General features: G+C 32.7%; 1 protein-coding gene across 4 annotated transcripts in view; it reads left to right on the forward strand.

Annotated features, from left to right (window-relative positions):
- Positions 1 to 1671: 1671 nt before the first annotated feature.
- LOC127710463 (serine/arginine repetitive matrix protein 5-like) overlaps positions 1672 to 16527 on the forward strand; it is a 36854-nt gene continuing 21998 nt past the window's right edge. For 2 of the 4 annotated variants that reach the window (XM_052216329.1, XM_052216331.1), the window contains exons 1-2: positions 1813 to 1976; positions 4208 to 4349. In XM_052216329.1, the coding sequence (XP_052072289.1) occupies positions 4240 to 4349 (110 nt within the window). In that variant the 5' untranslated portion in view covers positions 1813 to 1976; positions 4208 to 4239. The other 2 variants (XM_052216330.1, XM_052216332.1) reach the window with 2 other exon arrangements.

A 16527-nucleotide genomic window follows, 5' to 3' on the forward strand; every position in this document is an offset into this window, starting at 1 on the left:
GTCGACCCATCTTTCCTCTTACTCGTTAATACCGCACCGCGTGCTTAGCGGAAAAGCAGCAAATACCAATTTCGAAGTCTTTGGTTCGATCCGGCCGGGGTTTGAACCAAAGACCTTCTGCACGAGAGGCGAACACACTACCACGAAACCAACACGGCGGTATATTTATATAAGAGTTTGCCGTGTGAAACTGAAATATTCCAATCTAAAATAAGTCAACTATTGCTGTAAATATTAGATTGATTTACATTAACAAAGGCGTGTTAGGACACCTGGAAGTCTGTTACTATGGTGGAGGTTGCCGAAGTACTAGTACTCGGAGAGAACCACTTGGCTACTCGGCGGAAACAGACAAAACGAAGAAATATCCGTAGACTGATCTTAAGGTCTAAGTCGGGGGCAACTTCGACAAACAGAGGCCTCCAAAGTACACATCCTAGTTTAAACTCCGGTCTGAGTACGAGATATGTGTGTGGTATGGTGAAAATCCCCTTCTGATGTACAGAAATTTCCAAACCCAAGGACCTTCAGCACTGCAGTCTTCGGTCTTAACCACTAGACCCTGAACCCACACTTGTTTAGCTGGATTTTGATGGATCTATACTAAGTTTGGCCATAAACTGTGAATGTTAACAATACAGGAATTACTCAGCTATTAAAGAGGTGCAGTTGGTGCCAATTAGAATACCTACATTTTTTCGATTAACTTTGTTGCCGAAACGTACTAATTGCCTATAATTGATAACATCCTCTTTATTTGAGCTCTGTAGGATAGCTGTCTCATTGGCAATCATACCACATCTCCTTATATTTATATAGATGTTGTAAGGGAGAAATTTAACAGGCTTTAAGCATCTCATTACACGTACAGAAAGTGTAACATTACAGTAGAAGGCTTTATATGAGTTGCAGCATACAGTTTTGCTGTCAGATTTTCAAATGAGGAGAATTTGATTAAAAACGAAAAATTCTGTTATATTTGATATATGGAGTAGATGGAATCAAAGTCATATATTGTAATAGTTGCCTGTTAAAAGATTGAAGTTTTTTTTTAATTATATTTCACATAAGAAGAAATAGGGAATATGTTCTTTGGTTTTAGACCAAAACCTCATGCTGCTTGAAAGTTTAAGAATGCATAAGTGTATTTTAAGATATTATTTTTAACTGACCAATTAGTTATTTCATTTAGTTGATTGGGCTTCTTGTTTTTTGTTTTTGTTTTTGTTTTTGTTTTTGTTTTTGTTTTTGTTTTTGTTTTTGTTTTTGTTTTTTTGGTTTGGGGTTACATATTCCAGTTTGAAAAATGGATATTTGAAGCAAAAAATGTTGCGACCCTGCAGTAATCGGATAAAAAGTCCCTCACGACCATACAATGAAAACATCTTTAGACTTCCACACGGATTATTACTAAACAATATAATTGGATAGGAATTGACAGTGGCTTTGTTTTTTCTTCCTGGTGTATTTCAATTGGAGAAGAAAAAAATATATCATATTAAAGACAAGAAAGTACCGGTGGTCTATGTATGAAGCTTCTGTCCCGACTATCATTAAATAAATGCATAGATATTTTTTAATTGTGAAGAAAGGATATATATATATATACTTTTGAGTTTTGTTGATTTGCATGACTTGTCTTGCATTTTAAATCACAGTCCCTTTCATTCGAAATTTAACTAAACTTTTAAATGGTTGTATACACAATTAATCAAACCTTTTAAATTGAACAACAAATTAAATTTGATTTTCTGTTTAAAACAAGATATGGTAGTTGTAAAAGGCAGACAAAACAGTAAGTGAGAGATTATCATTTAAACTCTATCTATGTTTACCTTTTATACCTACGTCCTGTGAAACCATGGTGAGGACGAACGCTTTGAAAATGGCTGCCCCCATAGAGTGTATGTTTTAATTTGTCTTATATTTACACAGTGGAAGTGATTCAATCGAGAGATTTGCATCAAATTAGCCAGGTAATTTTTCCATATTTTCTTGAATTTTAAATGATTTTTAAAGGACAGTTTCTCGTTCCTTGTGTCGACAAATGTATTTATCTATTTGATCTTATTCTAGTGTTGCCTTTTAATATTAAGTCAAACGTTTTAAATTTCATATACTTGTCAATTAAGGTATAGAATATATTTTGTATATGTCATCAATTGTTCAAACACGTATTTAAAATTTGATTTGTATATAATGCAACCGGATAAACTAAATAGAGAAGTTTTGTTCTAAAAAAGATTAAAATAAATGCTGAAGTTGAAAAAAAAAGATCATTTTCAAAGAGTTGGAGGCACATTAAAACCCAAGTGGTTGAATGGGATATTAACATCGTCTATGACTTTAGTTGTTTATAAAAATCTCAGTATGCGGAAGGTATAGTGACATTGCTGCACTTAAAGCAATGTCTCGCCCTGCCACTTGGTGTAAAGTTTAAGCAGTGACATTTCGGGTCATTGAGAAACTGCTTTCTTGTTCCCCTTTGATTATTTTATTTCTTCATCTCTTTTTTTCTGATTTCTCATGGGAAAATTATGTGTATTACATGTATGAATGACTGTTAACCTGATGATGAGACAACATCAACCACAAAGCTACAAAAAAAATAATAGAACGTGAAAACACTTGTATTACTTTTCTCCGTTTTGACAGTTCTTTTCAATTTCTAATACGATGGATTATTATTGTGTAAAGCCGGAGAAAATAAAAATAACTATCAAATACAAAAGAGATATATTTAACAATAGATGTATACCAATCAGTTATATAATATATAAACAGTCCTTAGTAATCTTTGGTATTTAGAGTTTCATTAAATATTGCCATCAAAAATGAAATTTTATTTAGGCATAAGATTAAATTCATACCGGGAGTAATGAACTTCTAATTAGATTTAATTGTTAATTCGTTCAAATACATTTAATTAAATTAGATTAAATCTATATGAAAAACTTCACCTTAAGTTTTGAAACAAACTTTCCAAACACATGCTACCTATTTATTCAAACATTTAAAAAATCTTTTGAGCTTTTTTCTAACGGTATTACGGGATTACTGTGGGTTATTGTAAATGACATAATCATTCTTTTGTTGGTTGGTTTTCATATTTTATAAGCAATTCATCGAATGTAATATTGATTTTGAGGAGAATAAACCATAGGACAACATTGACATTTCCCTTAAACTTGAATATAATATCTGATAATAAATTATGCAGCACTTGAAACTATATTGAAGTTATTGTACCGTCACACAAATCTGTCTCAATGGTGAATGTTACAAAATTTATCAAGAATACTCGAATTATATAAAATTGTCATCTTTTTATCGCAGGTAAATATTACCTGCCCTACTTTTAAGTTTTTAATCAGAAAAATAACACATGTTTTACAATGGTTTTCGGTATTATATAGTTAGAAGTCCTAGGAGATGAATGATATGCAGCTTATGTGAGGGCTGTAAGAGGGAACTTTACTAACCATGACAAATAAACGGATATGTCTGGTATACATCACTGAAAAAGTAACTCTACGATACACAAACACAAAAAAGAGAAAATAAACACACACACAGTCTTTTACAATAAGCAAGTGTCTATACAATATGTCGAGCTCTGAACCGATGCTAGATCATTCTGTGTTCAACGGTAGATTTCCTAACTAACAAAACACTAAGGAGAGGCGCGTGACGGTGTTAAAATCATTTTTTTTAGATCTCCCCCCCCCCCTTTTTTTTGTTCAAGGTAGATAAAAACGTACATAAATCCAAGAACTGAAAAACAATACTTTAATCGAAATCAAAAAGATGACAAAAACACAAGTATAAGCAAACAAATGATAAAAAATACCGTATCAGAGCCGTATATAAAAATGTTCGTAGTTACTGAAAGCAAGTTCCAAGTTCTTAACATGCTAATATTTATTTAGATCCTGTCACCCTACATTGTAATATCTGCCGATGTATATATGGGTCGATTTCGTACAGCATCGTTACGACAAGTATTGGAGGTTCTTTTGCAACTCTAAAATTAACTGCTCTCGGTCCTGTCATTTTCTTGTCATAGTATATAATATATATTGGAAGTAATTTAAAAAATAAAGGATTTTCTAAAAAAAGAAAGAAAATAAAGTGTTTTTGCCAAAAAAAAATTTTTTTATGGAAAAGCGTCATTTTTCAGTACATAATTCCTATTATCACATTGCAGGTATCTAAAGGAAAAAGGAATGACCAGAAAACATGTCTAGTTTGGTACCAGGAAGTTTATTTTACGCCACCGGATTAAACAGAAAACATACTCCAACACCTACCACTATATCAAATGAGGAATTAGAAAAAAGATATGCCAGGTACGTTCTAGCTAGTCAATCATTACGTTTGTTACTAAGTTCTCGACACGAGAATAGTCTATTTACTTTAAGGCCCAGGTTAACAACAGATGAATGCAAGGCACATGCATTTCCCGTCCTTCCTATGTTTATTGTTTGTATTTAGTTCGAGAAATGATGAATTATGTCGAGATTATTTTTTTAAAACTTAACTAGAAAAGGGATAAACTAAGTACACGTTTGTTCTATCTAGTTTTGTTTGCTTTGTGGACAAGGCAAAGTATTGTTAAGTGTAAGATCTGTCTTATATCTGTTTCTATTCTTTTTAAGACAGGTGATGTAAAAAAAAAGTATGTTCTAGGTAGTCATATAATTCTATTAAGTTCTGTATAATACTTGAAATTGCAGACACGTTAGTTCTTCAAGGTACCTCTTCAAAAGTCAAATCTAGTATCCTATGTAAGTTTTGGTTTATTTTGCCTGTTCTGGTTAGAATAAAAAGTAAGAACATACCAAGGGGAAGGTCAAACAAACAAGTATGATAAATAATAACATGCAAGGTCAAGAGAGAAAAAATGACACGACATGAAAAGTCCGCAAAATATTGTATATAAACTATCAATTGGATAACAACTCGAACCCCCCCCCCCCCTTTTTTTCCCCACCCCTCAAAAAAAATATGATCAAATCGTGTTCTCCGAAAGGATCATCCTTCCCAGAAACACAATTTGGAAGGAACAAAAACAGAAAGGATATACTCCATGCGCGTTCTATCTATAGTCGATCTAAATTTATTATGTTATTCTTGTCTACATGCTTGTCAGTTGGCTTGTATATTCATTTCCGAGTGTCGTACTTCTTCATGTATCAATATGCAGGTTCATCTTATGTTTGACTGAATCAAAATACGATGCCGTTAATGGACCTACTTGGTAGTAGGTGATTCTCAATCGGATATAAACAAGATATATACAAATATGATATAATGTTCTATTAAGTCTGTATTTCTGCATTGGACTAGGTGTGACAGGTATATTATTCTTTTCAGCGTATGGGTCAGTTTGTTACTGGACACAAAATATCATGAAGGCGCTATCATATATTTCAAGCTACTTGATATCTTGAACACTTAATCACTAATGAGATCGGTTAAATGTATTTATAGAGACTACGTGCATTTCCATGTTTGGTTTAAACCAACTCTTAGTCTCTCAAATACTGTGTAAAAGGTTATTTTATAAAACTTTTTTTTTAATCGTGAAAAATCATTTAAACTATTTAATATTCTAAAATTTGTTCTAAAACGCGAAGGTATTGTGAAAGTAATTAAAATATATTGACTCTTTTGTGACGTAAATTATTTAAAACTTCCAGACACAACTAATGATGTTGATATAATTGTTTGATAAAAATAGATAAATATTGACTCGCATAAAGTAATTAATAAAAGTATTCGATCTTTAGAGAGAAACAAATATACCATCGGTGTTCAACGGGCACTACGTTTTCCGCCAATTTTACTTAATTATTTTATTAAACATGGCAGAAACAGAGACGGATACAGGCGATATATACCATGTATACGTTACGTTTATATTTACAATTGATAAATCGTGAACAAGTTTGCATTCATTTATATGTAAGACATTATATAAAATGTTGATGTCGATTGGGTCTGTAATGGTATCATTAAACATAATGACAGAAGAGTTTAGGGGAAAATATTAAATTTATTTATCTACTTTCAATGTGTTTCTTGGAACTATTTTAAAACGTTATGTAAAACAAATCTGAAAGTAATCTAATTGAGAAAAAAATTGACATCATGCTTGCTGAAAGGACACCCCCCCCCCCCCCCCCCCCATGAAAAAAGTTTAATCCGTGTTTCTATTCATTAGTTTGACCAAACTTTTAAACAAATAGATAACAAATACAATGTCATGGTTTAATGCGGACTGCAATCCTTGAACAACAAACACACTAATTTTGCCACTTATTTATACATCTACGTAACAATATCATGGCTATTTAAAATAAACATTCTATAAACTATAGATTTTGTCGCACTTATCGATGTTTTCACAGCGTATATCAATTTACAATGATATATCATACTGGCCAGGCTTATTTCTGTCAGATGAACGATACTATCTTTTTGACACCATTTAATATACTGATAAAGCTTTTGACAAACTATTTAAATGACGCATAAGTATGAATCGACTTCTCAAATGCTATCTCACGTCGTTGACTTTGTTTGGAAGCATACATGCTGAAAACTGTGTATTCACAATATGTTATACATTAACAGAAGTTGCTTTTTGTAATGTTATGTTATTTGTATCTATATCGACTGTTAAAAGGGTTTAATTAAATTAGTTCCTTTTTTGGTCAAACTCGTTTGAGAATAATTAGAAATCTTGAGTCGATGAGAATCCCCTTGGCTTGAGTAATATATATATATACGTCTAAACAAGTGACAGCTCTACGACAGATCAATCCATTGGATCACCAGTGAAGGTGATACAGGGCTGAAAACACATATTATATTCATAATTACTCTAAATATCAGCACAACAATGTTAAATCTGCAAATTTGCGGAAGCACATTTTTGTTTTTCCCTCGCCGGGATTCGAACTCATGCTATTGGGATATCGTGACAACACCGCCTGCACTGTGTCCAGCGCTCTAGACCACTCAGCCACCTAGACTGAACTAAAAATTCAGCTTTCGGTGGCCTAGTGTTACCTTTACTCGTCAGTAGAATCTAGAGTTGTAACACAGTATATGATATATTAGGCATGAAGATGGAATTGATTGCAGATTAGCTAAAATATCTATCGTAAAGGATCGTAAGATGCAGTCACAGAAATAATTATTTGATAAGTAGGTCTAAACAAGTGACAACTCTACGACAGATCCATCCATTAGATCACCAGGGAAGGTGAAAGCACATATTATATTCATAATTACTCTAAATTATCAGCACAACAGTGTTAAATCTGCAAATTTGCGGAAGCAAATTTTTTGTTCTTCCCTCGCCGGGATTCGAATTCATGCTATTGGGATATCGTGACAACACCGCCTGCATCCCAATAGCATGAGTTCTAATCCTGGCTAATGCTTGGTTAGATTAAAACACGCTGCCCTAATTTGTTTTTTTAGTTGGCCTCATAAAGATTTTTCTGCATTAGATGATTCTACAGGTGTATAAAACTACAAATCTTGTTAACAATTTTTCATGTAGGGGTTAATCAACTATATCCCCCAATTCTTCAATACAACACAATCTGTGTTATCTTTAGTGCAAATGTCTAATGAATTCCAAAGGAGTTAGTACTCGTAGCATGGAACTTGTTCGTGGTTTCTGTGTGAATACTGACCTAATGATTCAATCCATTACCAACTGCTTAATAGTTTATTCTTAGACTAGTGTTGTGCTTTTGCAAGTCTGTCCCTTGTTTTTGTTTTGTTTTGTTTTTTGTTTTTGTTTTTTGTTTTTATGTCCCACCTAGGGGCATTATGTTTTTCGGTCTGTGCGTCCGTTCGTCCGTCCGTCCGTCTGTTTGTCTGTTGGTCCGACCGTTTGTCCGTCTGTTCCGCTTCAGGTTAAAGTTTTTGGTCAGGATAGTTTTTGATGAAGTTGAAATCCAATCAACTTGAAACTTAGTACACATGTTCCTCATGATATGATCTTTCTAATTTTAATGCCAAATTGGAGTTTTGACCTCAATTTCACGGTCCACTGAACATAGAAAATGATAGTGCGAGTTGGGCATCAGTGTACTATGGACACATTCTTGTTTGTTTTTTGTTTTTTGTTTGTTTTGTTTTTTTTATTGGGGGGGGGGGGGGGGGGGGGGGGGGGAATTCGAGAGCTCACAAACATGTGTGCCCCGTCAAATTCTTTATGTGCCTGTCAAGAACCGGGAGTTTGTGATCAAGCGGCTGTAGTTGGTTGCCGTTTGTATTCATTTATTTTTTGTAATCTGTAATATTTTATAGCGAACTATAAGGTAAAATGTTTTATCATTGTTAAAGGCCGCACGCCGACTTTTGACTGTTTACATCCTGTTTGGCACATTGTTGAAGGCAGTACAAGGACCTGAAGTTGTTTACATCATTGTCCTTTAGTTTTTAGTGCATTATTGTATAATTTGCAATCATACTACATCTTTTTTTTCTATACTAAGTGAATTTAATACTGATTTTCTTAACGAAACTCATACAACAGTTCTTTATGCTGGATCTCAATATAAAGTGACGAATGTCATTTTCTGTACACAAAATTGTATTTTTCACAACGTTGCTATGTACATTTGTGATTTGTTTTCGGATATGTGAAGTTCATTTCGTAGTGTATAATACTGTTTGGGTTTGACTCATTGTTGAAGGCCGTACGGTTCTTTCAAATATTACATTATTGATCTGATCACATTTTGCTTTGTGTTGATAAATGTGAAAAATGATAATCTCTTAAAAGTATTACGTTCGTGCATTTTCATTTTTGACAATTTTTTCAAAAAAAGGAGAAGACTATATTTTCAAGAGTTTTAATTTGATTGTTTAAATTGGTATCAAAGAGTCCATCTTTTTCGGTCATATACAAGTACGAGACTTAGATGTTTTGTATTACCATAATAAAAGTTAAAACACTGTGTTCATTTATTTTCATACATCATTCACCGTAGTCATTCAGTAATTTTTAAGTTACGTAAATTTTAAGTAAACTATTTAATTACTTTTTTATGAAGTTTGCTTTTGTCACATTAAAAAGATATTATCCCATACCGTGTAATATAATGATCGACCAAATGCACCGTACACCAGCGAACACGGGCTCTTTGTTTCCCTCAATGATGTCATTATCATTCAATGGAAATATATCCATTCCGCCATACATAACAATATTCTCTGTTGCATTCAAATTAAAACACTAGTTCTGCTTGTAACTTCATTGGAGCGGTAAATGGAAACGTAAACCACAACTTTGTACAGAATAAAACAATAAAGCATTGATCAAAGTTCATTCATAGGATATGTACCATCAACAACATGCAGATAAAGACTTATGGTAAAATTTGAATATTTTAAATACACAAAGAATATTGTTTATTGCAACATAGCGCCAGAAACAGTGACAAGTCTTTTAAAAGTGTTGAAGTGGTTTATAGTTTTTCACAGGCTCTGTTAAAAGTGTGGATTCTTGTTACGGATAAATACTTTGAAAACAGGTGGATTTTCTTTGATCGCTGAACAGGTATTAAAATGTATTGTGTCTTTTTTATAACAATATCAACTTTTATTGAAAAAATATTGGCAATCCTTTCTTCTTTTACTTCTTTTTAAAAGGGTGATTTGAACTTTTTAATTTTTGTTGTTTTAAATATGGAGTTTTAGTAAACGCCTTGTTTATCTGTTCAAACGTTTCGGTATAACTGCCGATATGGTCTGGTTTCAGCGTACTGGCCTCGGATAATATAATGCAGGTCTAGGCTTAGATTTAAGGACTTAGAACACAAGTCTTTAATTCCAGTCCATGCTGCTACTGAGCCTAGCACAGCAAATTTTAGGGAAAAAAGGAGCAGTGGTGTCGGGTCTGTGCTTGTAATTTGTCACTGTTACATTGTACCTTGTGAGCTGGCAGGTAAAATCCGATTCAACATGACAGTCTACTTGAAAGCAGGGTATATTGATGAAATTGATATGCTATCGACCAGGATATTCATATACATTTCTGCATCTGGTAGCCATCTATTAATCAATATTACTTATGTATTCTAATGTCCATAGTAGTTTATGTAGGACGAGGTAACGTCGTTATATCAGTCTGAGCCTATACCAAACTTTAATTATCAAAAGCCAAATTCAAATAAATTATAAAGACAACTTTTGAATTCACAGTAATCAGATAGATTATATTAATTCATTTAAAGGTAAAGCTTTATAAGGTCGACAATGGTATTTTTCCTTCAACGCCGACATTTTGTTATTAGAACACATTGATATTATTTAATTAATAATTCAGATGATAACATTTGATATATAACCAGAAGTTAAATCATCCGTGCGAATTTGTTTACTTCAAATGGTCTGAATAACAAATGAAGAGCTAGTAGATATCAATAACCTATATAGAAACGACAATAAACAAAATCCTGTAGACAAAGGCATTTGTCTGAATTCTAGGCTTACCTCGGGTAACCTTCATACAAATCTTTCACTTTTCTTGTTTTAATAAGTCCCAAACCATCCACGGACCCCTAAAATGTTCTTACAAGACTTCTTCTAACGTATATGAAGCGTGACACTAAGCCCACACACGATGCTTCGGACTAAATGTCCCCATTGCGACCGGACAGGGCAGAGTAGTAATTTATCCCGCTCAGCCCAAACAGACGCCCTGACATGACTGTCGTACAAATGTACCATTTAGTCGGAAAATTTGAGAAATTTCTTTTTGTTGGGATAGCATTTGTTGTCAGCAGTAAATAGGTCTTTTATTTTTTCATACATACAAATAACAAGGCGATGTTGGTATGTAAGAACAGAAAATATTCAATATCATTTTATATTTATTTAGCAGTATCAATTTTAGAAGCAAACAAGTTTCCATACAGTGATATATTTGATGAGCACACAGGATAACTTGTACAAGTTTTGTACTGGATGGTACTGATCAAATATATATAATGTATATATATATATCAAAAACAAAAATTATGGTATTGCTTCTATAAAGACGAAAAAATAAACTAGGATTGGTTATATAAAATGCAAATTAACTGTTAATGTACGGAAATGACTAGCAAATCTTCATCTTTTAATTAGAACTTAATCATGTGAATATAATAATCTAATCATGCGAGTAGAACATTCATTCCATTCTTTTTGATGTATTTAACTTTGAAGAAAGGAAGTATGCTTAATAACTTAACAATGGTTAAGAATAACAAATGCATTTCATTTGACAATAATAACTGTTATAATTATAAGGTCTACTTTGTGTCTGGTAATTATGGCTGTATGGGTTTCTGTTTTTTAACTACTGATTCAGGAGAAGAAAGTCTTACTTCTTTGTAAACCAAAGGGATCTCTAAACTATCTGCAGTATACTAAAATTTATTAGTTATTTAGTTTTAAAGACAGATGGTGTACAACATCCAGTGACAAAACATAAATGCAAATCAGGACGACAACTTGTTATTGTGATACTCTTAGGAACCCGACTTTGTACTCAATCGACACGCTGAGCCGGTCTACATGCCATTTCAAAATGTAACAGTCCAAAGAACTCCATGTTATTCTACTCGGACACAATATACCGATTCTGAACTGGCCAGTCTTTGCTCTAGTTTCAAAAGGTCGCGTACTGATCGGTGAAGCAGCAAATTCCAATGTTTCAAGTCTTTAATAGACCTAGCCTGATATCGTACTCATGACCTTCGCGCTCGATGCGATGACGTTGTAACGAGACAACTGGGGCGATACTTACAAGTAGACCATTGTACCCAATACCGTCAAAACATGTGAATTGTATCATGATTATACTTTACATTAAAGAATAAAATTACAACTTTTTTTTGATAACATTATTTTTTTAACATAATTATAGGTTTGTATATAGCGAGTGAGCCTATGATTTATGTAGACATCATTGATTAAAATAATACAGTGCCATACGTAACTTACAGTTCAAATACTGACATAATACATTTAGTGTTCAATGTTTGTGGGAACAGTTAACAGTGAAATATAGTTTATATTTTGTCTTGATTGCTGAACACAGAATAAATTATACAAGGCTGATTTAAGTATATGTTCAACAACAAATGTCATATAGGCTCTCTTGTCTTTGTTAACGTTGTCTTTGGGTAATTCATATTTCTTTACGTGACGTTTTTATGCCCCACTTAGGGGCATTATGTTTTTCGGTCTGTGCGTCCGTCTGTCCGTCTGTCCCGCTTCATATTAAAGTTTTTGGTTAAAATTTTTGGTCAAGGTAGTTTTTGATGAAGTTGAAGTCAAATCAACTTGAAACTTAGTACACATATTTCCTAGCCTATGATATGATCGTTCTAATTTTAATGCCAAATTAGAGTTTTGATCCCAATTCACATCCTCGGGACATAGAAAATGATAGTGCGAGTGGGGCATCCGTGTACTATGGACACATTCTTGTTTCTTTCTCTTTTGTCTTTGAAAGGGTTGTGTAAAGTATGTAGTATGTAATTGTTTGATGTTCCTGCGAAAATTTTGTCAGAATTATGTAAACATATCAAATAGAGTTGTTGCACTAATTTTGAGGAAAACTATCCAGAGTAGCCTATCATATTTCCCAAGCTTTTGCATTGCAGTATGATATAATGCGCTAGAAAATATCAATATGAAGAGGTGTGGGGTCAATATGAGGTAAAGTCAATGGGAATGCAACCCAACAACACAGATAACCAATTGATATAGAGTAAAAAATATTAATAATGTATTTTTAAGAGCAAAAGCAAAGGTGGTATACATTAGGCTGCAACCCCCTCACCCCAAAAAATAAATTAATAAAAACTTAAATTAAATAATAAAAGGACAAAATATATAGGCAAACATTAGTATGAAAGTAAGACCCGTTTCTGTTCATATGTCAAGCTCTAAACCGAATTGAGACTAGTTGATAATTTAGTGAATGCTGGAATAAAAAGAAGAAAAAAATAGGTTCATAGTGTAATTGAGGAGGCCATTACATAATAAAGACCTGAGCGTTTAGTGTGGTTTAAGCAACAAGTTATGAACCAATCAGATAGAAGAGCGACATGAATATTCGGAGTCACTAAAAACCCATTTTGTAAATCGACGACCCCATTTAGATTGTAGATATATTGATTTACATTTGATTTAAGAACGAATATTTATCCTTTTAAATTTATTATTAGTCATCTGAAAACCTTTGGTACTAGTTAAATATTTAAATGCCCGTATATGTATTCAAACACTACACACGAAATTAATAAACAGACTTCAAGTAAAATCCTATTTTATCAGTAAAGAATAATGGAAATATTACAACATTTCATGATTTGCATGTAATCATGCTATGTACAGTTTTATTAAATATTAAATACTGTCTGCATACTCGTGGGAAATGCTTCATGAATGTACGTCGCTAAGGTCTTTACGAATAGTTTCAGTTACAAATTATACAACAGCTAAAGGCATGATATCGTTATTATCTCTTATACCCCCCCGTAAGTCTGATTAAGGAATGCAATATAGTCAACGTACTGTAAAAACATTAAAAAATCATGAAATAATGAGAACGAAATATAGAGAGGATAAAACAGCCAACGCATATCCAAACTAAAGACAGTTCGAATAAAAGGATGCATCGGTAGTTTGTCATTAAGACAGAAACCCAATAAATCAATGCGTAAACTGAATAGTTTCGTAATTCGTGTTTCTCGTTTTGAGGCCTCGTGTAGAGAGAGCGCCACACTGTCTGCTCGTTAAGAACCCTTGCAACAACTCATTTAGGGGTCGGTAGGTGGCCTGTTGCAAGGCAAAATTTCTTTCCCTCTCCAATATATCGTCATTTTCCAGTGTCAGTCCATATTTCCCCTACCCTCATCCCGGGTGACCTCTATTACAGAACCTACCTATTTTATTTAATGTTAATTTGTTCTCGTCCTGACCATGCATGAACTATTTGCCACTGGACATATAGCAAAAAATAATCTATCAATGATCTGCCTTTAACACCTTGTTTTCCAAATAATGTATAAATAGAATTAAGAAAAAACACACATATTAAGATATGACGTAAGACAACCTTTGACACATCTTTATATATTCATATATATATATGCGGTTAATTGCGGTTTTTATCCAACGCAATCATAGGTTTGAACGTTGTTTTCAATTTAGACTTGTATATATATATATATATATATATATATATATATATATATATATATATATACACGTCTGAACATGTGACAACTTTATGACAGACATTCACCATCGCATAACACGTGGTTATACAGGGCTAAAACCATAATATATATATATATGTATATAAATTCTGATATATATGGCTCTAGACTTTCGATGACTATGGATTTCCTTATCATTAGAATATAGCAAAGTACTCTCGATCAATGAAATTGTAGGATTGGATGCCTCTTAATTGTGAAGAATGAATGTAAATCATGTTCTTAGTAAGGGATTATCCTATTATTTGGGCCTATTTACAGTTCAAAACAAAGAGTTTCTATAAATGAGTTACAACTGCCCCGAAGCACATTTATCAGATTGAAAGGATTTATCTATCACACAGTGATTGAAACTGACTAAAAGTTGAATTGTGAAACAAACAAAAAACTCAAAATAAGTTGAAGTTTACTGGTGCAGTAAAATTGGTACCGTGAATCTTATTATGAAAATATTAATAAATTCAAATTACTATAAAATTAAACAATACCAAAGCAATGCAAAAAAAAAAGAAAAAAATCTTTCAGATAAAAAAATAACCTAAATCTTTAGCTTTCCAAAACTTTGATTACTTGATCAGCGGTTGGGGAGAATAGTTATTTCCAATACATGTATTCCGATAAAAAAAAAACAGGAATTTAATTTTGAACATGTATATTAAAAACTTTTAAGGGCATTATTTTTGAACATTTCCCTTACATAATGAAACAGTATTTGATGTAAAAAGCCGGACCAAATTATTGGCTGTGAAATAAAATTTGGTTGTAACTCAAATGTATTAATTGATTTAAACTGTAAATAAAAAAAGGATAATTCCTCACTAAAATATTACATGATTTACATTCATACTCACAATCAGGAAGCATACAATTCCTACCTTTTCTTTCTACTGTTGTGTCACCTAATATCTATAACGCATTTTAAAAAAAAAAAATTTCCCAAATGATAAGAAAGTCCTCACATCACTAAAACTAATCCATAAATGACATGCCGAAAAAGGAAGTCATGCATCAATTATAAACATTGCACTGACAATGAAACTAATTCTTGAATAGATCATTTGAGCCTTGAGCACTTTACAATATTCTAAGTTTGTAAGAGAATGATAATCCCTTACTTCATGATAAGTACTCGCTAACGCTCGTACTTATTCATGAAGAAGGGGATTATCATTCTCTTACATATACTTAGCAAATTTAAAGCAATTTGTTAACCATTATTCCCTGATCGTTAAATACCACAAGTTTAACATAAAATGAACAATTATCACGCCTGACACCATGACATCTAAATTGATATTCAATTAAACACCTTAATCTCCGATAAATTAAATCAATTTTAACGGTAATGAGTACAAAATAACTATAGGAAATTAATCTTGTTAGGAGTTGTTGTCAAAACATAAAAAAGTTTAATATCACCATCGATTCCTGAAGTTAGAATCCGATAATTTTTATATGGCATGTCAACAGAAAGAGATCAAAGAAATTGAAAAGTCGATTATCGTAACATTTGTTATTTGAGCCTTGTTTAATCAGATTGTTTTAACAATGCAAGTCTAGTATTTAATCAGTGACAAAAAAAGAAACGTTCAATAATATCAAATTAATTATCAATACACTATTTTTGAGAGTCTGAAATATAGGTTAGGTAAAACTCAATCATGTTCATAGAACTTATCCGAGATTTTCAAGCCAAATTGAATTTAACACTCATGTGCACTTAAAATTGTTACATCACAGAATGAGATTTATTATCGGTTTGTATTGTTTGAGCAACACGATGTGGAGCAGGAACTACCCACCCTTCCGGAACACCTGATTTCGCCCCCGGTTTTTTGGTGGAAATTGTGTTGCTCAGTCTTTAGTTTTCTGTGTATTGTTTTGTGGACTTATTTGCCTTTTTGTCGTTTTGTTGTGCACATTGGCGTTGTCAGTTCTTTTTCGACTTTCGGTGAGTTTTGAAAATCACTGGTATCTTTCGCCTCTTTTTTAAAAGTGACAAATCACTTTTAATCCCGTCTAACTTCCCCATTGATCAAACATCAAATTGGTATCTACCAGTAATCTTAATTACGAATCAATGGTGATCAAGATAAAAGTTAATGAGACTGCAATCCAACGACACTTAAACCAAACGACATCTACTGTTTAACAAATGGTCATCACCAGGACAAGTGTCGATACAATCTATCAAGATCTATTCGCACCGAGTTCAATT

Source organism: Mytilus californianus, unplaced genomic scaffold (assembly GCF_021869535.1).
Source record: "Mytilus californianus isolate M0D057914Y unplaced genomic scaffold, xbMytCali1.0.p SCAF_8, whole genome shotgun sequence".
NCBI classification, from domain to species: domain Eukaryota; kingdom Metazoa; phylum Mollusca; class Bivalvia; order Mytilida; family Mytilidae; genus Mytilus; species Mytilus californianus.